General features: G+C 40.7%; 1 protein-coding gene across 1 annotated transcript in view; it reads left to right on the top strand.

Moving 5' to 3' along the window:
- The window catches only part of slc37a2 (solute carrier family 37 member 2), a 54,546-nt gene that overhangs the window by 8,054 nt on the left and 20,106 nt on the right, over positions 1-26,386 (top strand). Inside the window, exons 2-10 of the mRNA XM_088012383.1 lie at positions 1,813-1,894; positions 2,471-2,561; positions 6,601-6,679; positions 6,764-6,899; positions 10,360-10,436; positions 13,017-13,183; positions 13,283-13,320; positions 14,003-14,143; positions 16,711-16,801. Coding sequence (XP_087868509.1) covers positions 1,813-1,894; positions 2,471-2,561; positions 6,601-6,679; positions 6,764-6,899; positions 10,360-10,436; positions 13,017-13,183; positions 13,283-13,320; positions 14,003-14,143; positions 16,711-16,801 — 902 coding nt within the window. The remainder of the gene's footprint in view (positions 1-1,812; positions 1,895-2,470; positions 2,562-6,600; positions 6,680-6,763; positions 6,900-10,359; positions 10,437-13,016; positions 13,184-13,282; positions 13,321-14,002; positions 14,144-16,710; positions 16,802-26,386) is intronic.

Raw genomic sequence — 26,386 nt, 5'->3', positions numbered from 1 at the left:
ATAATGATCCCAGTATTATTTAAAAAAACGAAAAATCTTCTTTTTCCCCTCAATGCTATTTAATGGATCAACATTCTCAAATTTTAATTCCCTATTCAAACCTAATTCCATTTTAATGGGCGCGTTCTTCTTTTATTTCCAATTTTGACTTCCAATGATTCACTTCCTACTAAAGAGCCCCCTGGTGGTTGAAGAAAAATTCACATATAAGCCTATAAGCCGCAAGGTTCAAAGCTTAGGAAAAAAAGTAGCGGCTTATAGTCCGGAAAATACGGTATATGAAAAAAAATGTGGAGGCGGGCTGTAGTTTGGGTACCACTGCTGTAGGCATTTACATGTTTGCAGGTTGTTAATGTTTGAAAGGTTTAGCACCATGCTTGTAATATAAAGCAGGAACAACCTCATTATCTCTGAAACAAATTATGTGGAGGAAGTAAGAGCTAAGGCAACTAAATTATCCTGGGAGACAATGATGTTAAATTATATCCCAGCAGAGAACATTTTGTTCTGCAAAGTACTGCCTCAGCTTTGCTTCACCAAGAAGTTCACACATTTATTAGAACAATGTTACTTTTACTAGGATTTCATGATCAGCAGGGAAATAGCCCCGCTGTCCTCATAGAAACTAAGGATTAGGAGCTGAACACATAAATATCCCCCACTAATGTAAATATCTTTCCAGGTAGCTTGTTTTATTGACACAACAGCCCTTGGCACTGATTTGCAGTGCTTTCAGTATCGCTGATCATAAAAATAGTAAAAACTAAATATTTCCTAATTAAAAATAATTTACCATACCAACAACCAGATTGCTTAGTTTTATGCATGTCAGTGTTTTTTCTCAACAAGCAGAAGAATTAAAAAAATTGTATTTAAGTGTGTTAACAGGAAATGCACTGTAATTATATAGTTTTTGATGTTTTACAGTATTAATCGCTTGTGCCAGATTGAAAAAGTTTTGACGTATCCAAGTATATTTTTGTCAGACTAGCAATCAGTAAATTCCAAGTATTTTTTAGGATTAGTAAAACTTGTCCACACTAACTATTCTCAACAAAGATGGCAATGCATTTCTTTACTGCAAGATCTACATAGTGCCATGATGACTGCTCAGGAATATTTGGCTTTGAAAAATTAGTGGTATGAGCAAAATTGACTAAGTGCTTCTCAAATATTGTCAGGAATGACCCAATAATAACATGTTGCCAATGAAGATTTGCTAACTGATTCCTTGATTGTAAGGAATCAAGTTTTATTTTCTGAGAATTTCCAATAAAAGTTAATAGAGCACATATGAACACTATAGAGAATTAAACATTCAGCCCAACATGATCAAGCAATCTTTAAGAGTGAAAGCAGAAAAACAGCCTGTGATATGATCAAGATAGTAACCTACTTACTCCTTAGAAAGTAGTAGGCTAGATTTTTACACTGTTCATTCCAAAACATGGACATTAAACAAACATGAACACCTTAGATATAAGAATTTAAGCATATCCTTCAGATGTACCAGTTCATTTATGAAATTTGTATCATGATGTATGTTTTTGTTGCTGCATGACTTCAGTAAATTCATGTTGTTTAATGACAGAGGAGACCAGATATGGAAAAAAAATCATTCACAGCAGACTGGTCTGTGTTATTTCCTCTAAATGTAATTTATGTTATTCAAACATTAATGCAACTTATAAACAAGTTTTCTTTTTTGTCTGTCTTACTTACTTTACGACTTATTAGACTTGTAAAAACGGATAATCCATTTTTACAAGATAGTACTTACATGAGCTTGTGTTTCATTTCTTACTGTTGCAGGTATCGTGGTTTTATTCTCCTCCTCACATTCCTCTTCTACACAGCCTACCACCTCTCAAGGAAGCCAATCAGCATTGTTAAGGTGACTGGAGAAACGTTTGTTAATCATGAAGCAAACTGTGTTTGTATTGCTCTGATTTAAGCTGACAATGCTCAGCTGCAGAAAAAATATTGGTAATCTAAGCAACATGTCAATTTAAGATGAATGTAGTGGTTTCCAAAGTTAGGCTCAGGATTGTGAAACTTTAAATACAAGGTCTTAAAGGTTTTGGGGGAAATAAATTTGTATTATGAATAATTGCTTATGTTATTCTGCTGTTGTGGCAATAGAAGAGAAAAGAATTAAATAGGGCCAATAGCTTTTGAGGTCATTTTCTGCTGTAAAAGGAACAAATTAACCAAATGTATATACCCCTAGCTAAGAATTTAATTAACAGTTATGCCAAAAATGATGACATCATAGTTTTGTAAGCTTCTAATTTTCTAAATTTGCAGCATCTGAGTTAAATGAAGGGTCACTTTGCCTTAAATCACCCTCACAACTGTGAAGTACAGAGGTGGCTACATCATTCTGTGTGGTTTTTATCTGACTTATCTGTTCCTGTGTATGTGAGTTGTTTCGTCTAGTTCTGTTTTTTTCTTTTTGTTTGAAATCCAGAGTGAACTGCATAGAAACTGTTCATTAGTCATTCGACCAGCGTACCTCAACATAACTGATAATGATACCTGGTGTGACTGGGCGCCTTTTGGTAAGTTCTTTACCAAATTATCTTCATGCAGTTTTTCATTTTAAAATATGCTGAAAGATCTGAAAAATCATAATTTAAAACAGTTCCATGGGAGTATTATTCAGTGCTGTTCTTTATTTAAAATGCATTATTTGTGGGTAATATATTTTGGCAAAGCCTCTTTACTTCCTTCAGGCAAACTGTGAAGGCAATCTGATTGGCTGTAGACCAGACGGGAAGGAAAGCACTGTTGGCATAAATTGAGACAATTTTCTAGAATTGTTTATTGATATCTGTTATGAAACAAACTACATTAAGGACAAAATAAGTCAAGAGTAGGGCTGGGGGATATGAGGAAAATCTAATATCCTGATATATTTTTTGCTGTCTCACGATACATGATATATATCACGATATTCTTAAATGACCTCCAATGTTAGACTCCTTGCAGCATGATGTCACCCATGTAAGACTCATATAAAAAGGGATGCAGTGTTTTGAACTGTCTACACTATGACTAGATAACAAGGTGAGAAATAAGTTTTAACTAAGAAAAAAAAAATAGGGAGGCAGAGGGGAAGTAGGTCAGTTATGTTTGACTTTGACAAACGTAACATATCGATGTGTTGTGGAATAAGGTGTATTTTGGTTCAGCTTAAAAACAAAAAAGGCGACCTACACACAAACTGACAGAGCATCAGTAAAGCAGGTGTTTAAATTAGCTAATCAACAATCACTGTGTTAGCGTGGCTAATAGCAGCAGCGGCTAATCTACCACAGTGATCACTTATTAATAAAAGAAAAATACACATCAAGCTTAAAAACCAAAAACTGTAACAAACTGAATGTTCTGTTCTATGTGGGGTAATGTTTGAGTGTTTTTGGTGCTGAATCTGATACATAAAGTTGCGTTGTTGTCAGTCACTATGGCAACGAGTCTACGTGTAGCGTAAAGCCGACAGAGTGAGAAAAAGAAGAATGAGTAGTTTTGAGTTATTTTTCCTATTGCATAGCACTAAATGAATCATACCTACATCTCCAGTTTTCACTTTAACGGACTAATTCTACCGCGGCAGCGCGGCTATGAACGGTGTTCTGCCCAAGGCTGGAAGTTGGAAATGTCTTAATAATTTAGTTTAAAAACTTCTACAGTATTGATTTTTTGGTATTTTATTTTGAAGGAGAATTTTGAAATAGCAGTTCATTGTGGGTAGCAGAGGCAGTTGCAGTTAGGAATACCTGTTCGCAGAGAGAAAGCCTGCCTGTTAATGTATAAACTTCACCTCCTGTGTCGTCAATCTTTTCTTACACCTCTGAAAACAATCCCTTTTCAATCAACCTTTCATTGAGCTTCCACACCATTGTAGAAAATTGTAAGAAGACGTAATAAAGGAGCAAGGCGCTCAGCTTTTTGGGTCATGAGATTTGAGTTTAGCTTGCTGTTAATCTACGTTAACATACACAGTGTATTTGATACGTAGTGATAACTATACAAACGGCATGTAAAAGAATAGTCTGACTGGGGGGGAATTTGTGGTACAACCTTTTGTGGCAATAGTTTTACAACATGTCTTGCAAATTACCTCATTTTATTCGACATCCTCCATCCTCGACATCCAACCACTGCCAAATTATTGATCCAGCGCTGTTTCTCTTCCGAACTAAACAAATTCATCTGAGTCCTCTTCAGTTACCGTCTCATTCACGGCTCGCCTCAAACTCTCGCTGTCACCATGTTGTTTGTTTTCTCCGTGCAGCGTGATTGGTAGAAAATGTTCAGGTTGAGAGGGGCGAGGGACTAGTGATGCATTCATAGGGTGTCAGATAAACCATACTAGCAGTGAATTTGATGGCGAAAGTTTATTTGAACGTCAATTTATACTCGATAGTTGCGATATAGCCATTTTAACTACCGTAAATTGAAAATATCATACATCGAGTATACTCGATACATCGTCCAGCCCTAGTCAAGAGCACACATTTTCCGTTTGAAAGCAGAATTTTATTTCTTTTTCTTAAAACTTGTAATGCATTGAAAACGTATGGTATCTTTCAAATATTTTCTGTGCTCTCTTAAATCTTTGTGCTCATGCTCAAATTTTCTCCTCCCGTGTAAAACTTCTCTCAGCACAAATTAACTCTCTGCTCGCTTGCGAATTCTTATCTTTTCTCTCTCAAAACAAAAAAGTACAGTGATAGTCGCCTGGAAATGTTCCAGCCAATAGAATAAAAGTGCTATAATGGGCAATGGGAGTCTCCCCAAGGGTGCATTTGTTTCCTTCTAGTGGGTGTGTCTGTGAGGCCACTATTAATAGCAGCAGCACCCATATGGTAGCACCTTCTTTTCTGCACCGCCCACTGGTTGTAGAGATAAACAATGTGATCTTTCTGCTCACATTGTTTTAGTGTGAGCAGAAGAGTTAGTTTCACATTTTAAAGTGAAACTAACCCTCAAATCAACATTTTTGCTGATAAACTGTCTAAAACAGTGGTCTCCAACCCCCGGTCCGTGGACCAATTGGTACCGGGCCGTGCAAGAAATAATTAAATGTTTCCTTTTTATGTATTATTTGAGTCTGGAGGATCTTTTATTTTGAAAGTCCTTTAACTGGATTCTCTCGGTTACTTGCGCGCCAACACTGAGCCCACAAGCAGCAAAATGAGTAAGAAACAGATCAGATGTCTTTGGAAAGTTTCTTTGCAAAGGGGAAAAGGCCCAGAGAAGAGACAGGAGGATGGATTTATCCCGGACCGGTAGGTGAGTCCCACATTACAAGCCGCTCTGAGTAACATGCGGCGACCGGCTGCTAATGAGGCAATGAGGCTTCAAACTGCTTCACCTCGTAGAGACCAAGCAGGCTGTGGATATAAGCAACACTTTGGGTGTCATTGTCTCTCATCACTCCCTGATGGACCGTCTCGTTGCAGAGAAACAAGCTCAGGGCTCCGTTAGTCATTATCGTGAGTTAAAATGTTCACGAAATGAAAATGTTCGTTTTTGTGGCGCATCTGTACCTTATTTTGAAGGGATATGTAAACGTTACCTTAGCAACCAGAGTCAGAGTGTTTGGGCAGTGGTCGAGAGGAGATGAGTAGAGCTTGTGAGTCTTAAGTCTGGTTTGGACGGCAAGATTTAAGAATTGTCGGCCGATTCTCCAAACCTCTGTGACCACAGAGCTGATAAAAGTACAACAGGTTCGATCGGTTCGTGTTCAGCCACACGGCTGGAGCAACACACCACATGAACCGATTCTAGAGGATAATCCAGTAAAACCCCCAACATACCATATGGGAATTTAGAATAAATAAACACGGATGACGATGTAGAAGCAATAGTGATAGTTTGTGGAGTCATTTTAAGAGATAAAAGACGTAACAAAAAGAAAAGGCGGTGGATAAAAGATGACGGGAGCAGCAGCTCTATTTGCTGCACTATGATTTGGAGGTGAGTTATGATTTTCATAGTTAACGTTTTTAACTGAATAAACACAAACATATATAATAAGGACCTTTACATATAATAATAAACATTTCCACATATCATCTCCGATATCCACCAGACTCTCAGTTGCGTGATATATCAGCTGTTAAGGATTCCCCTCTGTTCTTACGTCACCGCGCTTTCTGATTGTTGAACCTGTCACATTCAACAGGTTGTATTCTCGTCCCCAGTCAGGGTAAACCTCACAGGCTGCGATAAAAGGGCCAAATTGGCTCAAATAGGGTATATTCAGGATTTAGCTGGAACACCAACATGCAGAAGCCTTATCTGACGGTTCCCCCGGGCCGCAGCAAAATTTCCAAGTCTTGACCGGTCCGCAGTAATAAAAAGGTTGGGGACCACTGTTCTAGGCTACTGCCTCTATGAGTTGTACATAAAGTTTGACCCAGATGACGAGTGACGCTATTTCCAGTTATGACTTTCTAACCAACAGGACCATCATAAAACTGACTAAATCAAACATTTACCACATAAACCTTTATTTATTCAAGATTAAGCTTCCTTGCTTGCTATTTAATGTCACTAGATTAAAACAGTTTACCTGTGGCCTTCCTGCAGATCAGGACAACTATCAGACCCTCTTTGGTGTCCTGGATAACTCCTTCCTTGTCGCCTATGCCATTGGCATGTTCTTCAGGTTGGTAGCTGCTGCCTTTAGCTCTCCAGGTTAAAGACCTGGGTTTCTCCACCGACTCACTCAGGGGCTCTTCTCTCTCCCCAGTGGGATCTTTGGAGAGCGCCTTCCTCTGCGGTACTACCTGAGCTTCGGGATGGTGATGAGCGGATTGTTTACATGTCTGTTCGGCCTCGGCTACTACTGGAACATCCACTCTTTAGGGTACTACGCCTTCGTCCAGGTACGCACACACACGCACACACACGCACACACACACACACGCACACACACACATACACACACACACACACACACACACACACACACACACACACACACACACACACACACACCTCAGACTGACAGATGGTATCAGATCTGTTTGGAAATACAGTTGTGGTCAAAAGTTTACATACACTTGTAAAAAAACATAATGTTATGGCTGTCTTGAGTTTTCAATAAGTTCTACAACTCTTATTTTTCTGTGATAGAGTGATCGGAACACATACATGTTTGTCACAAAAAACAGTCATAAAATTTGGTTCTTTCATAAATTTATTATGGGTCTGCTGAAAATGTCACCAAATCTGCTGGGTCAAAAATATAGATACAGCAACAAAATTTGTCAATTTTGGTGATGTAGCGAGTTGTGTCAATCAAATTAGCTTCATGTCATGGCCTCTTCACTTCTTGTAAGTGATTCTGATTGACTACAGCTGTTGACTTCTCATGAGCCCATTTAAATAGGGCTCATTTGACCCAGTGATTAGACTCAGCTACAAAAGCTACAATGGGAAAGTCAAAGGAACTCAGTGTGGATCTGAAAAAGCGAATTATTGACTTGAACAAGTCAGGGAGGTCACTTGGAGCCATTTCAAAGCAGCTACAGGTCCCAAGAGCAACTGTCCAGACAATTATACGCAAGTATAAAGTGCATGGAACAGTTGTGTCACTGCCACGATCAGGAAGAAAACGCAAGCTATCACATGCTGCCGAGAGGAGATTGGTCAGGATGGTCAAGAGTCAACCAAGAATCACCAAGAAGCAGGTCTGCAAGGATTTGGAAGCTGATGGAACACAGGTGTCAGTCTCCACAGTCAAGCGTGTTTTACATCGCCATGGACTGAGAGGCTGCCGTGCAAGAAAGAAGCCCTTGCTCCAGAAAAGGCACCTTAAGACTCGGCTGAAGTTTGCTGCTGATCACATGGACAAAGATAAAACCTTCTGGAGGAAAGTTCTCTGGTCAGACGAAACAAAAATTGAGCTGTTTGGCCACAACACCCAGCAATATGTTTGGAGGAGAAAAGGTGAGGCCTTTAATCCCAGGAACACCATGCCTACTGTCAAGCATGGTGGTGGTAGTATTATGCTCTGGGGATGTTTTGCTGCCAGTGGAACTGGTTCTTTGCAGAAAGTAAATGGGATAATAAAGAAGGAGGATTACCTCCAAATTCTGCAGGAAAACTTAAAACCATCAGCCCGAAGGTTGGGTCTTGGGCGCAGTTGGGTGTTCCAACAAGACAATAACCCAAAACACACATCAAAAGTGGTAAAGGAATGGCTAAACCAGGCTAGAATTAAGGTTTTAGAATGGCCTTCCCAAAGTCCTGACTTAAGCCCCATTGAGAACATGTGGACAGTGCTAAAGAAACAGGTTCATGCAAGAAAACCATCACATTTAGCTGAACTGCACCAATTCTGTCAAGAAGAGTGGTCAAACATTCGACCTGAAGCTTGCCAGGAGCTTGTGGATGGCTACCAAAAGCGCCTAGTTGCCGTGAAAATGGCCAAGGGACATGTAACCAAATACTAATGTTGCTGTATAGCAGATTTGGTGACATTTTCAGCAGACCCATAATAAATTTATGAAAGAACCAAATTTTATGACTGTTTTTTGTGACAAACATGTATGTGTTCCGATCACTCTATCACAGAATAATAAGAGTTGTAGAACTTATTGAAAACTCAAGACAGCCATAACATTATGTTTTTTTACAAGTGTATGTAAACTTTTGACCACAACTGTATAATGACATATCACACTTTTCTTAGTTTGAGTTGCCTAGTTGCCTTTTAATTACTGTGCAGTTTGGCAAACCTTTGGTCTGCATTTGGAAACTGAGACTTTATTAAATCTAACTACTAAGAATTCCGTCTCCATACTGTGTATCAGAAACTAAGTGGAAAGCAGAAGCACATGGATCAGACAAGCTATTTTTTGCTGACCAAAGTCAGGTCAGAGCACAACAGCCAGGTTTCATTTGTCACTCAGCTTGGTTGAAACTTTGTTTTGTGGACACACATTCCGAGCACCGCTGCAAACAAAAGGCATCGTCAGGCATCGTTGTTTCACTTCGCTATTTAAACTGCCTTTGACCATTAGTAACCAAATCCAGCTCACGTCACGGTTGTTCAACTCAGAAACATTCAGACACAGGCTTGCTTTTATTTTCAATGTCTTTTTCCTTACATGTAAGGACAGAAACTAAAGTCTTCAAAAAAAGGCCTCTTAGCTTTGCTTAAAAGTCCTTTTATAAATGTGGTTACCAGTTTTTCTGGGTTCCTGGGTTCCTCTTTTTTCGTTAGTTGTCTTTTCTTACAGTAGCATTGTTTCTTACAGTTGACAGTTGACTTAATTCAGTTCCTTATTGTAAAAGAGAGCCTGACTATATAAAAATTGCCCTTTTCATTTGATTATATTTTTTACTGTAAAAAATGTATCCAAATCAAACTATCTATACGTGAGATAGGTTGCTCTGTTATAGTTCTTAATCTAAATAAAGTAGGTAAATATATTACCTACATATAGAGAGATCAACCTATCTCATATAGGTTTAACCTAAAAGACAGGTGATTGTCTGTTAGCCTAAAAGACACTCACCCTTTAACCTAAAAGGTGATTGTTCAACCTTTGGTACATTTCTTCAGATCTTGGCATGATTTGCGACTTTGTATTGTCATAAATTTGCTGTTTAAATTATTGTTGACTAATCTAAATAATCTAATTTAAAGTTAAAAGTTGAGTTAAATTTTCAGATTGAAATTTTAACTCAACTTTCCAACTATGTATTTAATCCTGATTAAAACATGGCTCAACAAGGTGAGTATTGTTATTGAGTTGTTTGCCGAAATGTGATCTGAAACATTAAATTGTGACGGAAAAGCAGAAGAGAACCATAAATAGACATGTGCTTTCTTTTTTTTTGAGTTAGGTTTTGTTCAAAAGTGTGCTTGAAGCGTTAAAATCCAGTCTGAATTTCTGGAGAGAAAAAAGATCCTTTGTTTTTAATTTGTATTTAAAGTGTAGCTTTGAGGAGTCATTTGTGCTTCATTCCCATACATGACTTCCCAGAGGGGAAAGTGAAGTTAAAAGCCTAACCTCTGTTCAAAAACATCTTAAAAAGTACTCAATTTAATGACGTTGTCAATATTAAGAATAAATGTACTTATTAATAAGATGTTTACTTCATTGTAGGTGTTGTAGCTGTTGGTTAGTTTTTCTCTTCCCTAAACAAAATACAAAGATGTGAGTCTTCACTCACATGACTCACAGGGAGCCACATGACTGCTCATGTATGTCTGGGCTCGTGTTCTGCAGCTTTGGAGACAATAACAGTCCCTCTCCACTCATTCACCTTTTCATGTTCCGTTTCCAGCTGTAAGCTAATGAACATGGGCTTCTGTTGCATTTGACACTGCAGGTGATGAACGGGCTCATGCAGACCACCGGTTGGCCCGCTGTGGTGGCTTGTGTCGGCAACTGGTTTGGAAAAGGGAAGTGAGTACAGGGAGGCAGTTCTGCTGACTCTGCAGAGCTTTGGAGTCAACTAAGTCACACACTATCACATTTTAACAGCACTGCAACAAAGCACCAACAGAGGCGACATTTAAATGGTTCATACTGACACAAATTTGAAATCAATTGACCCATGAAATCATGACAGCTTCACATGGACAATACCTGGTGTAAGTGTTGGTTTTCTGCTTCAAGATGAATTCAAAATTATTGAACAGAGGGAGAGTGGAGAACAAATATAAACACATAAAGAATGCTTAGTTAATTTTTTTAAAGCCGATTTTGAGATTTTCAGTTCTGCTGAGTCAGTAGATCATCCTCAAATGTAAACGTTTTAACTGTTTTTGTTACTTCAGAGCAGAAAATCATCTTCCTGCTGATTATTGCTTACTTTATCTTATTGCTTACATCTTATTGCTTACATCTTATTGCTTACTTTAAAGGAAGCAATAATACCACACATAAGGGTTAACTGTCAAAGGGTGGTTATTATGTAAAATTAGGGCTGGGCAATATGGCCAAATAGTATAAGTGTTTTATATCAATCGATATTGATAATTATTAATTTGTTTTTTGTTTTATCTTAGATGCTGTAAAACTGGTGGTGTGACCTTTCCTGTTTTATCCTCTGTTTTCACTCCACACTGTTGTTTATTTTAAATGGTTACAAGGCACCAGGCTGGTGCTGCTGCGCAAGTTACTCATCGGGCTGTTGCTAGGTAACAAAAGAGGGAGTGATTAGTTGAGTTCACCAACCTAGCTTAGCTGGTTGTCAGAGGTTGAGTGGCTAAAGCCTTTCTTCCAGAATGCTGAAATGCTGAATTGACTTATTGACCAGCCCTCTGTAAAATTAACTTGAGCTTAGCATCATGTTATGATGTTATTCCCTCATCAATACATACGTGGAGCGTTGCCTTGGTTTTTTCATACATGATTGAGAATTCTTTGAATCCCCTTTGGCAACCATTCATGTTTGCAGAATGCTTGTTCTCACAATGCGCCGCCTATTTACATAAAGCTCCTCTAGACTAGCAGCAGCAGCAATTAGCAGACACCTGGTGGAATTGTGCATCTACTAAGCTTATCATAGGAACTACATCTCAGTCTAACACTCTCAAGTATGGATGTAAAAATCATAATGAGAAGTACTGCTGTGGTGACTTCCTGAAGGCAGAGTGTTGGAAATAGTAAGAGACAGAGCCCCAATTTCAAGGCATTAAGATTTTGAAGTCAAATTTATTTTAAATTCTGTTTAAATGCTGTTTATGTAAATAGACAAGTGCTTTTTTTTTTTGTGCTTTTTTTTGAGTTAGGTTTTGTTCAAAAGTGTGCTTGAAGCGTTAAAATCCAGTCTGGATTTCTGGAGAGAAAAAAGATCCTTTGTTTTTAATTTGTATTTAAAGTGTAGCTTTGAGGAGTCATTTGTGCTTCATTCCCATACATGACTTCCCAGAGGGGAAAGTGAAGTTAATTCTGCTTGTCTATTTATATAAACAGCATTTTCTTAACAATTGAATGTAAAATACTACAATGCCCCTTTTACATAAACCATACAAAACACATGAAAAATAAACTGCAGCAGGAATATCTGCACTGAAATATAACATGAAACCAATTCCAGCCCTTCGAATAATTTTTAATTATTTCGCTCAAGAACAGTTTTTGTTATGCAGCAGGACACTGATTCAAAGCACCATCAGGAAGTGGTTTAAGAGAAAAAGAAAGTTTTAGCAGGAACATAGTCAAAATCTGTGCTTAGGATTTATTTAGATAATATGACATGACCTTAAATTGGTTGCTCATGTTTGAAAGCCCTTCAGTTTGTGTAGATTAAAACAATTCTGCAAAGAAGAATGGATTGAAATTACACAATTTTGGAATGATAGAAGATTAATACCAAACATTAATTAGTCTGAAAATAAAAGTTGAAAGTCCCCAGGAGACAAAATGAGCTTTTTTTCTCTTCAATCAAAAACACAAAGACAATATTATTGTGAATTCTTTCTCCTTTACATACACAACAATAAAACAAGTAAATTTTTAAATTATGACATTTACCTTAATGTTTACAGTTATTTAACTTTTTTGGGTAAATTATTTTTTATCTTGTTTTTCTGGAAAATATTTCTAGTTTATTTCCAGTAATAAAAATTTGAATTTCCCTTTTACAATCTCAGCGTAGTTTATCCAAGTATAATGGATGCCTAAGTGTGTAAAAAAAAAAAAAAACTCACTAAATGTTGACTTTGTATAAAATAAAAATAAAAGCAGAAAAAAAGACAAAAACATGATTCTTTGTGTTATACTTAAAATTTACAATATAGCATACCTTTAAAATCTCATCCTAAAACAATTGCAAACATGTTTATTGACTCCTTATGCTGGAGGGACACATTTAAACCATTCTACTATTTCTGTCAGAAGCTACACAAACTTGTTAAAAGGTTACAAGTGGCCTTGTGTTGTACTTTGAACAACCCTGGTTTATTATGTACAATATACACTAGAAGCAGGATTGTGCAGCAGTTCAGTGTTTCTTGTTTTCATCTTTCTAATGGTCAGGCGTGGGTTCATCATGGGCGTCTGGAACTCCCACACCTCGGTGGGAAACATCCTAGGTTCCCTCATCGCTGGAGTTTTTGTCTCCTCAGAGTGGGGGATGTCCTTCATTGTCCCAGGACTCATCATCGCTGCCGCTGGGATCCTCTGCTTCTTTTTCCTGGTTGAAAGTCAGTTTCTGCAAAGAGTTGTTTTGTTGTTTTGGATCAATTCGGGGGGGTTTCTGTTTATAAGTGTGACACCATCATTTCACTCTTTATTCACTTCAGAACCTGAAGATGTGAACTGCTCTTCTCCTCAGCATCATGTGAGTTTTAACCTAAACTATTTAATTTCCCTTTGGGATCAATAAAGTATTTTTGAATTGAAATTGAATTAAGTACATCTACTAGGGATGCAAAAAATGAATCAATTTATGATTAATTGCTGATTAATCGTTAAAATGATTAAAATTAGTTACAATGTATTAACGTGCATCAGACTTTCTTTTAGTGTTGTAGTTTAGCTGCCATACAGCAGAGAGCGCCGGTGGTCATACTTAAGCAGAGCCTCATACTTAAGCAGATACAGAATTAAAGATGTCTGCAAAAACCTGAGCAGGGAAGAGAAACTACCATAGGAATCTACAGTCCAGACAGAGTCTGGTGTGGGATGGAAAATGCACTTCATGTGTATGTTTAAGTTTAATAATGTGAGAAAACTTGAGCTTTCTGTTAATTCAGTCGGTATCTAATTAATCTGACACAAAATAACTTCAACATTTTATGATATCTTTTTTCAATTCGGCTTATTACGAGAAATGCAGTCTTGTATGACAGACTACAAAGACAGTCGAGCTTTTAAGAAAATGGCCGCTAATTAATCTACAGTTGGTCAGTAAGATCAATCAACTTTAGATTAACTCATTAATCAATAACTTGCATTCCTACTTTCTCCTTTTTTCCTGAACCATTCATCTCTGAGCTCACCGCTGTGTGTTTGTATGTCAGATCATTCAGGAGAACGGTGAGACCGAGCCTCTACTGCAAAACAGGAACAGAAGCATCAATGGCGTCGTCTCCACGGAGACTCCGAATATCATACAGGAACACTCTGAGGCCATAAGCTTCTATGGGGCTCTCTGTATACCTGTAAGCATAAATAGTTGAATTTAACCGATAAAAAAAAAAAAAAAGATTTGTCTGATTTTGCTCCAGATATGACATTATTGTGCTGCTTACATGTTCCAGTCATAGTCTTTGGCTCCATGTAGTGGTCTGAAAGAGAAATTGCACATTTAAAATTATAGTAGAAGGTCCATTTCCATTTGACATGATCATGTTTTATTTATTTGAGGTTGGTGGACCTGCCTGCCATCACCCAAATATTTAGTTTCTTCCATGGATTCTCCATAAAATTCAAGTTGTGAACATTGTTGCTTCCTGTCAGAAAAAATATGTTGCTGAAATTAAAATATTACTTTAAGCCTGGGTCAACTGTCAGGTTATGAATGATTTTAGGCTTAATTATATCTATCAGCTTTTCACTCTACTCATAGTCCCTCCAGGGTGTCCTGGGTCTTCCCCAGGGCCTCCTCCCGGTGGGACGTGCCCGGAACACCTCACCAGGGAGGTGTCCAGGAAGCATCCTGACCAGATGCCCGAGCCTCCTCAACTGGCTCCTCTCGACGTGGAGGAGCAGCAGCTCTACTCTGTGTCCCTCCCGGATGACCGAGCTTCTCACCCTATCTCTAAGGGAGAGCCCAGCCACCCTGCGGAGGAAACCCATTTCGGCCGCTTGTATCCGTGATCTCGTTCGTTCGGTCATGACCCAAAGCTCATGACCATAGATGAGGGTGGGAACGTAGATCGACCGGTAAATCGAGAGCTTCGCTTCTTGACTCAGCTCTCTCTTCACCACGATGGACCGGTACAGTGCCCACTTCACTGCAGACGCTGCACCAATCCGCCTGTCGATCTCTTGCTCCCTTCTTCCCTCATTCGTGAACAAGATCCCGAGATATTTAAACTCCTCCACTTGGGGCAGGACACCCCTCACCCCCGACCCGGAGAAGGCACTCTACCCTATTCCGGCTCAAGACCATGGCCTCGAATTTGGAGCCACTGATCCTCATCCCGGCCACTTTACATTCGGTGGCGAACCGCTCCAATGAGAACTCCAGATCACGGCTTGATGAAGCCAATTTTTCTTCCATAAATTGGATAAAAAATAACACTCAACAATAACAAGGAAAGCAGTACAATAAGTGCATTGACTTAGTGTGTTTAATAAAAATAAATAAATAAAAAAAAACTTTTCACCTGAGGAAATGTTTAAAATTGTGTGACTTCAATAACATCTGCAAGACCTTGAGGAGAGGATTAAATGAAAACAACACAGGAATAATCTGAAAACCAACAAAATTAAGGAACTGGTTATAAACTCAGATTCATATAAGTTAGAGATTTAAAACAGAATCTCTACCATGTTGTTTTCTTGTTTCCACATTCAGCTGAGAAGTGACCAGTCCCTCCTGGATTTCATGTAATTTTTTTTTTTGCAATCCAAATCACCGATTTTGTGCATACCTGTCAGGTCTCCCATTTTGGCTTATTGCAAGGTATCCAAAATAATTTCCCTCAACTTTAATGGAGAACAGGTGCTGCTTTGCTCGATTATGATAAATGTGACTTCTTATTACTTGTCATATCCATCACAGACAGTAGCAGTGTTTCCATTGACAAAATAATTATGCAATTTGACATTTCCAAAAGAAAAAAAAAAAAAAAAAATAGGGAACACTCAAATAACACATCCTAGATCTGAATGAATGAAATATTCTCATTGAATACTTTGTTCTGTACAAAGTTGAATGTGCCGACAACAAAATCACACAAAAATCATCAATGGAAATCAAATTTATTAACCAATGGAGGCCTGGATTTGGAGCCACACACAAAATTAAAGTGAAATGTTCCCTTTATTTTTTTGAGCAGTATATATATATATAATTTTTTGATAAGCTTTTGCTCTAGGATGAGGTGGTTTCTTGGCTACATCAAAATTGGTTTATTTGTCAAAACTGCAATGGACACTCTGTTTTTGCATCACACGAGTTACATGATCAACAACGGAAGTTACCACTGGCACAAACCACAAAGACGAGGATAACAGGAAGTAGTTGGAGGATCACGGCACACTGTGCTTTTTAATGATTTATCGTGTGCACAAACTTATTCATGTGTGATTTTAATTGTTTCATATTTAATGAAAATACCACAATTGTATTTTTTTGACATTAGTAAATATTGACAGTTTTGTGCTAATTTTAATGGAAATTCAGATTGTAACTCAACATCAAGTAATAGTGCCACCTGTAGGTAGGAGCTATCACTCACTTAAACCAAATGTTTTTGAAAGCGGGGATCTATTGATTTTGCATGACTTTCCACAATCGCAGAATTGCAAAAAACTGGAGCCTGTTAATTAAATATGTTCTGTTATGTTTTTGATACAATGACAGTTATTAGAACTTCTTCACCTTGTCCTCAGCTTGAGATTTTCCTTTTTTACAAGTTGCTCAGTTGAGTTTTTATCCTATGTTTGTTATTGCTGTTGAAACCAGCAACCGTAGTATCAATCCATGGCATATTTTCATTGCAGCACAGTGAGAGAGGGATCATTAAAATGCTTAATCTGATCCTTTATGTGTCCACAGGGAGTGGTGGAGTTTTCTCTTTGCCTCATGTTTGCCAAACTGGTCAGCTACACATTCCTCTACTGGCTTCCTCTCTACATCTCTAATGTTGGTCAGTATTATTCACACATTTATGTTAGAAATCTTTATTCCGTCCAATATCGAAATTAATTCAGACTTTCCTGTTTTAAGTCCTTTAGGAGTTCTGTAAATATCAGAATAAGGAGCGAGGGAATTTATTTTAGCATTTATATGTACTTTTTTCAAATTAAGAAGGCTACTTACTTTCAGATGCTACATATTAGAAATCCCAAATGATGACAGTGAAACAAGGCTTTTATGGACACAGGCGGAAAAGCTGTTCAATGAGGTAGAAACCATTTCTCTGGAAGCAACACAGAAAGCCAGATTACAGTTTGCAAATGCATTCAGGGACAAAGACCTTCATTTTTGGAGACTTTTCCTGTGTTTTGCTTAATCTAAAATTTAAGTTTTGCTAATATGAAAATAGTTACATTTAAAGGAGAAGTAAGATGAAAAAAATGTGAAAATAGAGAAGGGACATCTCAAGACATCATGCAGGAAGTTAAAGCTTTGTTCAAATAGGTCTTTCAAGTGGATAGGGACTTCTAAGCACAGCACAAAGTCAGTTAGAAATTGTCTCAATTATAATAAAGTAAACTGTAAAAGACTGCGTGCTAGCTTGCGCTAATTACGGATGTCTCGTCAATTGAATCTTCCTCGGTCAGAAGGAATAGGCATGCAGCTCAGAATTTTTCTATTGATGGATTTTAATGTCACCGAACCACAGAAGCACAGAAAAGAAGCGATGGCTTACTGGTATAGATGAAAATCGAACTACAAGAAGAAAACGAACAGATGCACCATGGGTAACGAACAGATGCACTATGGGTATTGTAGTGCTAAAACGAACAGGTGGACTTTTAACAGCCGCCCCTGTATTTGCAAACAAATACACTCATACAAAGTCCACTAGGTAGAAGAAGGATCCAAATCTTCAGGCACTTCAGGAAGCTCCACCAGTTTGGTTACCGGGCGAATGTAGATGCTGTCCTTGACCTTCACCTCAGCAGCTCGAACAACGCCATCCGTCCCAGGGAAAACCTTGGTGATGGTCCCTACGGGCCACAGTCCTCGGGGAAGGTTGGAATCAACAATCATCACAATTTGTCCCACAGCAGTATTATCAGTAGATTTCCTCCATTTCTGTCGTAACTGAAGTCCTGGAAGGTAGTCCTGGATGAAGCGTTTCCAAAAATGGTCACTGACGACCTGACTGTGTTGCCATCTCCTCTTGGACAGGGCATCATGAGGACCATACACTGCTTGTGGTAGTCCTGCATCCCGCCGCCCCATTAACAGAAGGTTTGGTGTAATGGGGTCCAGGTCAGCCACGTCAGAGGAGGCATAACCGAGAGGTTTAGAGTTAAGGATGCCTTCAACCTCTATGAGAGCTGTTAGAAGTACTTCCTCTGCCACAACTTGGTCTTTCAGGACAACTTGTAAAGCTGATTTGACTGACCTGATTTCCCTCTCCCAGGCTCCCCCAAAGTGAGGAGCATGCGGCGGGTTGAAGTTAAAATTGATGGTCTGTTTGGCCAACTGTTGCTGCAACACTGGGGCCATGTTTTCAAAGGCGCACTGCAGTTCTTTATGGCCTCCCCTGAAATTGGTGCCTCTGTCGGACCACAACTCGTATGGCTTCCCCCTGCGAGCAATAAACCTGCGTAATGACATCAGGAAAGAGTCAGTGTCGAGGCTAGGGAGGAGATCCAAGTGAACACATCGAGTGGTCAGACATTTGTAGATGATCCCCCAGCGTTTCTCTCTTCGACGTCCAATCTTAACTAGGTACGGTCCAAAACAGTCTACGCCTGTAGACCAGAATGGGGGTTTGTAGAGTCTCAAACGAGCTGAGGGAAGGTCAGCCATCTTTGGTGTGGAAGGTGAGGCACGCCATCTCCTACAGTCTACGCACTGGTACTGATGTTTCTTAATGGCCTGTCGACCTCTGAGGATCCAATAGGTGCGTCGTATCTCTGCATAGAGTCTCTCTGCACCTGGGTGAAGCAGTTGAGCGTCGTAGTGCTTTATGATGAGACGAGTCAGAGGATGATCAGGAGCTAACACAACTGGATGGATGCTGTCAGGGTATACATCTATAGCTTGGCGCAGGCGGCCTCCAACTCTGATCAGTCCACTGAGGCTGTCATACTCAGGGGAAAGAGCACTAAGGCGACTGCTGGGGCGCACAGTGTCACCTGCTTGGAGGGCTTGGACCTCTTCTGGGAAGCTGTCCTTCTGTGCAGAGCGAAGCAACTGAGTCTCTGCTTCTTGACGCTCGGCAGCAGTGAATGAGGTGGCAGCCGCCCCATGCAGGGATTGGTGAGTGGCCAGAACTAGGTCCTCTAACGATGTGCTCTGTGTAGGATCTGGCAGACTTTGAGATATAGATGTGAAGCTACAGAAAGCGGTCTTTCTGAGTTCTTCATTACCACAATCTGGGGACTCTGTCGGGGGTTTCGGCCAGGTGTCAGGAGCCTGTGTGAGGAAGTGGGGGCCCTGTGACCAACGGCTGGAGATGGTGAGCTCTAACAGCGATTTTCCTCTTGTGATGTCATCAGCTGGATTTTCATCAGAGTTCACATAACCCCACTGCTCTGAGGAGGTCAACTCTTGTATTTCACAAATCCGAGTCCCAACAAAAACTTTGTACCTGCAGGAACTGGACTGGATCCACTGCAGCACTGTAGTAGAATCCGTCCACAGAAAGACAGAGTGCAGGGGTAGTGAGAGTTCAGTTTGGAGCACTTTGGCTAGTTGGGCTCCTATCAACGCAGCATACAGCTCCAGTCGGGGAATCGACACCTGTTTGCGGGGTGCAACTCTTGAGCGTGCCATGATGAAAGAGGTAGAGATGTGAGCCTGTTGCTCTGTAGCTCTCAGATAGGCAACAGCTCCATAGGATTTCTCAGAGGCGTCACAGAAGATGTGAACCTCGTTTGAGGTACCACTGATGCTGTGAGGACTGTAGCAGCGAGGGATGATGATGTGTTGGAGATTAGACAGTTCTTCTTCCCATTCGAGCCAACACTGAAGCAGACTTCCTTCTATGGGCTCGTCCCATCCTCTCTCTTTATTCCACAGGGCCTGCACAATGAGCTTTGCTCTTGTGGTGTAAGGGCAGATATAACCCAGTGGGTCATACTGACTGGCTAGCACCTTATAAATATTGCGCAACGTGACAGTCGTGTAAGACACTGGGCGATGCTTGTATCCCAGGACATCAGTTGGGCAGTGCCAGCTGAGACCCAATGTTGACTCCTGTGGATCAAGGCTTTTGAAGTTCAACCACAGTTCACAGCTTTCTGACCTGGCTATGCTGGGCAGATGGGCAACCACCTCAGGTAGGTTGCTGGCCCACTGTCTTATCTCAAATCCACCTTGGAAGAGTAACTCCCTCATCCTGTCAATGAGCAACTTGGCCTCTTGTGAGTCAGAAAGGGACTGCAGGCAGTTGTCCACATAAAAGGCTGTATGGACAGATTTATAGATATCCTCATGAGTGTCTTGGTGCTCCTTCACGTGTCTCTGAAGGGCAAATGTAGCACAACAAGGGCTACACGTTGTTCCAAAAGGTAAGACTCTCCACTCATATACATCTGGGAGCCTCTCTGTTTCACCATCTCTCCACAGGAACCGTAGCAGAGGACAGTCTTCAGGGAGCAGGCGGATCTGGTGAAACATGGCCTTTATGTCTCCGCTCACTGCCACAGGATACTGACGGAAGCGGAGGAGTACACCCAGTAGTGTAGGCCCCAGTGGAGGGCCTGGCAGGAGGTAGTTATTGAGGACAGTGCCCTGGAACTCAAATGAGCAATTGAAGACCACCCGAGCCTTGTTGTTATGATGTACCATATGGTGTGGTACGTACCAAGATTCAGTAGAACTGTGAATCTCTTCTGGAGTAAGCTTCACCACGTAACCAGAATCAACCAACTTCTTAATCTCCTGGTTGTATGTGAGTGCCAGGTCCGGATGTTTAATCAGCTTCCGCTCTGTGGACCTCAGCAGGCCTTTAACGACTTCTGGAGGGACGTGCATCTGAGGGAAGTCCTTCTTCCTCAGCAGGGGGGTGGCATATCTCTCCACACCATCCACTGGAATCCTGATGGTCTTAGCCTCTAACATGGCTATGGCTTCTCTGTCCTCCTTCAAGCGTGTGACCTCCTTCTCAGGTCTATGTATAGGAGTGTCCAGTTGCCACATACGTTGAACATCCTGATGCAGAGCCTCAGCAGGAGAAAGGCATGATATATTCAGGCAGTGCATCTCTCCCTGCTGTGTAGGCATACTACTGCTTGGACCTTGGATGGCCCACCCCAGCTTAGTGCAAACAGCGACAGGTCCACGGGCTGGGCCATGCCTGACTGGACGGACGGGAGTTATGAGGTGAGCATTGTCTGAACCGATTAACACTAGAGGCTGTATATGGTTGAATCCCTCTAGCTGCACTTGCTGTAAGTGGTGATACTTCTCCTTTAAGAGCTCCACTGGACACGACTGTTCAGCTAGGCTGAGCTGTTGAGCAGTAAAGGCATGTGTTATTTTATAACGCAGTTTTGGTTGGCTCTTCGGAGACACTTGGAATGAGACGTAGCCTCCCTTTATCTGGATCACATCTTGACGGATGGTGCGCAGAGATAGAGTTTCCTCCTCTGGTGATAAGCCTAATAACTTAACAGCAGCTGGGAGTATGATGGTTTTCTCTGAGCCGTCATCGAGGAGAGCGTACGTGTCTAGAGATTTCCTCTGATGGTGTAACTGGATGGGCACAACCTTCAGCATTACACGGCCAGAGTGACTGACAGGATCCAGAAAAACTCTGCTGGTACTCATTGTTAGGATGTTAGGGTCCCGCCTTCTAGCCTCAGCCAGGTCATGAAGCACTAATAAGTGCTTCATGGCTTCTTCAGAGTGCACTGTTCCGTAGTGTGTTTACGGCCGCATCGCCAGCATTTTGATTTATCCTTTAGCCAAGTGGCGACAGCTGTGAGGTCTAACTTCTTAAAGTTTACACAGCCACTGAGGTAGTGTTCTGTTCCCTCACAGTATGGGCAATATGGCTTAAACTTCTGTTTCTTCTTGGAAGGGGAAGAAGGACTAACAGCTTGAGCCTTGGTGTCTGTCTTTGGCTATATTTGAGCAGGATCGGAGCCATAATATATGGATGTGGACTTACTCTGTTCTTTAGACCCTGCAGGCGCTCTGAAGTTACTTCTCTCTGATCGTAGTCTGTCTGATGACTGTGACTGAGTGGTTTGCCTGGATAGCTGAAGAACTTGGGACTCAGCCTGATGCGGTTCGAGCTTCCCAAGCTGCATGGATTGTGATACTTGAATGTCAGGTTGTAGAGCAGGCTGTATCACATGTCTCACTCTAGGAGGTGGAGCTGGTAACGATGCTGGCTGGATTCCTGGATAAACCAGAGGACCTCTCGACTGTGGAACAGGTGAAGGTACAGACTGACCTACTGGCTGGAAGGCCGTGTTCATCCAAGGCTGGGACGCAGATGGTGGATGGAACATAGTCTGAGGTACATCTGGTTGTGGAACTGGCTGATTACTGGAGTCTGAAGACAGTGGAGCTGGCCATGGTGCTGTCTGTAACGTGGGGCTTGCCTTTAGAGATGATAAGGATGCAGCAGGTTCTACTGGTCTTAGTAGGTTCACAGGTGTTCTGTTATCCTGCCTTGTTGGTGCCATGATGTTCGACTGATCCCTGGTGTGACTGATGTGTATATCCACACTACGAGGCTGTGGTAGGAACGCAGGAAGGGATTCTGCTCTATCATGTTGCTGAGTGTGACCATGTGGCAGGAGAGGGCTTCATGACTTACATGTTCGCTCCAGTTGCTCCACGCGCTTGGTTAATGCACCACGGGTCTCCTTCATGGTGACTTACATCTCATTCATCGTTTCTAAAACTCTGCCCCATACTGCCTCCATCTTGTCCCATCTTTGCTTCTTATCCTTATCAGGTTCGTCTGAGCCGCTGCTTGATGACGACTCTGACTCCTCTGGATCAGGTAGGTCATGCTCATATTCCGCCAGATGTCCCGGAAGCTTCCTGCTCCTGCGTGGACGGGGACTATGCTTGTGACTTTCCTCTTGAGAAGTGTTGTCTTGTAAAGTCGCCATGTTGTTGATTCAACCAACGGTATCCGGCTCGAAGGACCACTTGTAAAAGACTGCGTGCTAGCTTGCGCTAATTACGGATGTCTCGTCAATTGAATCTTCCTCGGTCAGAAGGAATAGGCATGCAGCTCAGAATTTTTCTATTGATGGATTTTAATGTCACCGAACCACAGAACCACAGAAGCACAGAAAAGAAGCGATGGCTTACTGGTATAGATGAAAATCGAACTACAAGAAGAAAACGAACAGATGCACCATGGGTAACGAACAGATGCACTATGGGTATTGTAGTGCTAAAACGAACAGGTGGACTTTTAACATAAACGATTAGAAGTTGCCACCACAAATCTGTGCAGAATTTAAAAAGTTTTCATGAGTAATATGATGTTAAAATCTGACTCAGTTACAACAGTTCTGTCAAGATTAACGGAACACTACCCCAGCAAACTGTGGTGAGAAGCTTGTGGAAGGAAACCCAAACTGTTTGACACAAATACAAATCAAAAGGTATTTTTTTCCAAATTTTGAGGAAAGTAAAGAGATTAACTGATAAACATTTGACATTTATTTTAGGAATCCTAACTGACTTGAAGCAGGAAAGGTTGAGCCTGAATGTCCGACAGAGAGGTTGCAGTTTCCTCCAGTGTGTTATTAGCCTGGTAGACCGCAGTGACTTTATTTGCCCCCTGCTAGTTTGTTTTTTTTTAATGTTTTTTTTGTTTTTGTTTACATAAGCAAGCGACTGCAAGCATCTTTGCTGCGTTGAACATTTCACTGGCAGAGCAGAATCGTTCCTGAAAGATCGGTTGGTTTATACAGGCACGAAGCCAATCACACCGCTAGGTGCCTCGTGGCTGGATCTCTCAAGTTTACCTCAGTGCAGATTGCGCACCTGCTTTCTCTCTTGTTCTCAATGAAGGCAGACGCTTTTTTCCTCTGCTCCCTCCATGCCCTTGTCTGCCCTGCTTGCTCTGTTTTTGTCCTGTTTTTTTCTATATTTTTGGAGCCTTTCTTTGCACATCATCCAAATCTACAAATTATGGACTAATGGGATGGAATCGATCTTGGAGAAGTTGCTAGTTTCAGTTCAGTGGAATGACCAAGCTAATTTGGATAATTGGTAACCGAGATGTATCAGAGAGACTTTAGGGAAGATTGAAATTTATAATCTTCCCGACCTAAGACATTCTGTTTCTGAATTGACTTTTCCCGTGTGACCTTGGAAGGGCTGCATATTTCCAATCTCCTTGAATATATGTAACCATAACGCTCCTTCCCATCTCACTCCCTGCTGTATCCATCCAGCTGTGGAGCTGAGCGCTCCCAAGGACATTCCTCGATAAACAACACCTCTACCAGACTTTGCCGGGAGTTTGAGCAACGTGGTTTCATGGCCCTTTGACGTCACCGCCTTCACTCATGTCTCTGTTTTGCCCTTTGTTTTGTCTGAATGTTGCCATTTTCCCTTATGTGTCCTTTCCTCTTTTTTGTTTTAGTTTGATAGAAACTGTGGAGTACTCACTATTTAACCCAGAAAAGGATTATTTTTAGTTTACTAGTAATATTAGTAATTGTTGAGTGCGCACTATTTTGATCAATATTATACAGCCCAGAAATGGAATCAGAATTAGAATTAGAATAACTACGAACTTAGAATCCAGAAATACTTAGACCAGAGGTTCCCAAACTGTGGGAAACCGTCTGGATGAAAAAAAAAACAAACAAAAAAACATGAACGCTGTATGCGCTGGGTTTACACCTGTGCGGCAGTGAAGGAGACCTGCTGCTGCAGGTGTGTTAGAATCATGGCAGCAAACCAGCAAAACGCAAAAAACTTTTCACAGTTTTTCCCCCAAACTAACAGACTGAGTTGAGTAAAGCTGTTGGATGCAGGTAATGTTAGCTAAAAGATGACTAGCTAATATCAATACAGCACCTTAAGCTTAACAAGTAGCCTGTAGGCTACAGATGTTGTCTATGTTCAGCTACGTACATTCATTTTGCCCCCAAAAAAGTCAATTCTTCCCCCCCCGCCCACACGCCTCGTTCAACCAGACAGCCATTTGTAATCCATAGGGGGGGGGGGCAGAAAATGTTTGGAAACCACTGACTTAGACTCCTGTTCTCCCAACCCAGAAATGGAATTAGACCAGAGGAAACTTGGCAACCCTGAACAGGAACACCTACTTTACATACTTTAGATCAGTGGTCCCCAAACTTTTTCTCCTGGACCCCCCCCAGTGGTTTCCAAACATTTTCTCCCCCCTCCCCCCCATATGAATTACAAATAGCTGTCTGGTTGAACGACGTGTGTGAGCAGGGGGGCGGGGGGATTCTTAGAGACTCCCCTAAGAAAGGGGAGTGGGTGAGGGGGCAAATCGACTTTTTTGGGGGAAAATGAATGTAGGTAGCTGGACATAGACAACAACATCGGTAGCCTACAGGCTACTTGTTAAGCTTAAGGTGCTGTATTGATATTAGCTAGTCATCTTTTAGCTAACTTTACCTGCATCCAACAGCTTTACTCAACAGTCTGTTAGTTTGGGGAAAAACTGTGAAAAGTTTTTTGCGTTTTGCTGGTTTTCTGCCGTGATTCTAACACACCTGCGTAGCTCTGTACAGCAGCAGCAGGTCTCCTTCACTGTTTGCACAGGTCTAAACCCAGCCGCAAGCGTCATAGCCACAGACATAAGAATAGACCCTCATGGACCGCTCTCGCCTATTGTCGCTGACAAGATTTAGGGCGGCCATCTTGGAGCGGTACACCACTCCACTCAGCGTTATGTGTTTAGCAGCACAATGACGTATCAGCGCATTTAATCGATCATAACACACTTTTTTGTTACTGTAACCATATTCAAACATCTATCAAAGCTACATTTATAAACAATTGTATTTTTTAAGTATGTTTTTAATACATAGTTCATCATATTTAAATATGCTTAGTGGCTATAACAATAGAATAGGAATGGAATATTCTGATATCGATGTATGAAGAGCATATTACAAAGCACACAGCCGTTCATAATTTATTTAATAAATTATTTACTAATATCAATATATATTTATATAACTATACAAACACTAATAAATAATGATTAATAATGAATAATATATATTGGATATGTTTATATGTATGTATATATAAATGTTGTCTATATACATAATCATATAGTATATGATTTCCAGCTTTAGAGAAATTCAGCAGCTGAGATTGAGTCCAAAATCCGATGTGAGATCCATCCGTGCTGCAGTGAATCCGTCTCTCTTTATAGATTTCTCCCTCTTCTTCCTCACATCGTATCTTTAGGAAACCTTCAAAACAAAAACGAAAGATATGGGATGTTTCTTACTTTTGACAGAGTGAAAGAATTACATATAAATAATAGTCTTTACCACCTGTGTAAACTTTGCTGGTGAATGTTATAACACATAATATAAGTTTTATAATATACGTTACACTGTCACATTTCTAATGT

This window comes from Poecilia mexicana, unplaced genomic scaffold (genome assembly GCF_051168715.1).
Source record: "Poecilia mexicana isolate PSO_F unplaced genomic scaffold, ASM5116871v1 scaffold_14, whole genome shotgun sequence".
NCBI classification, from domain to species: Eukaryota; Metazoa; Chordata; class Actinopteri; order Cyprinodontiformes; family Poeciliidae; genus Poecilia; species Poecilia mexicana.
The sequence above is the reverse complement of the archived record's forward strand: the minus strand, read 5'-3'. Positions and strand labels throughout refer to the sequence as shown.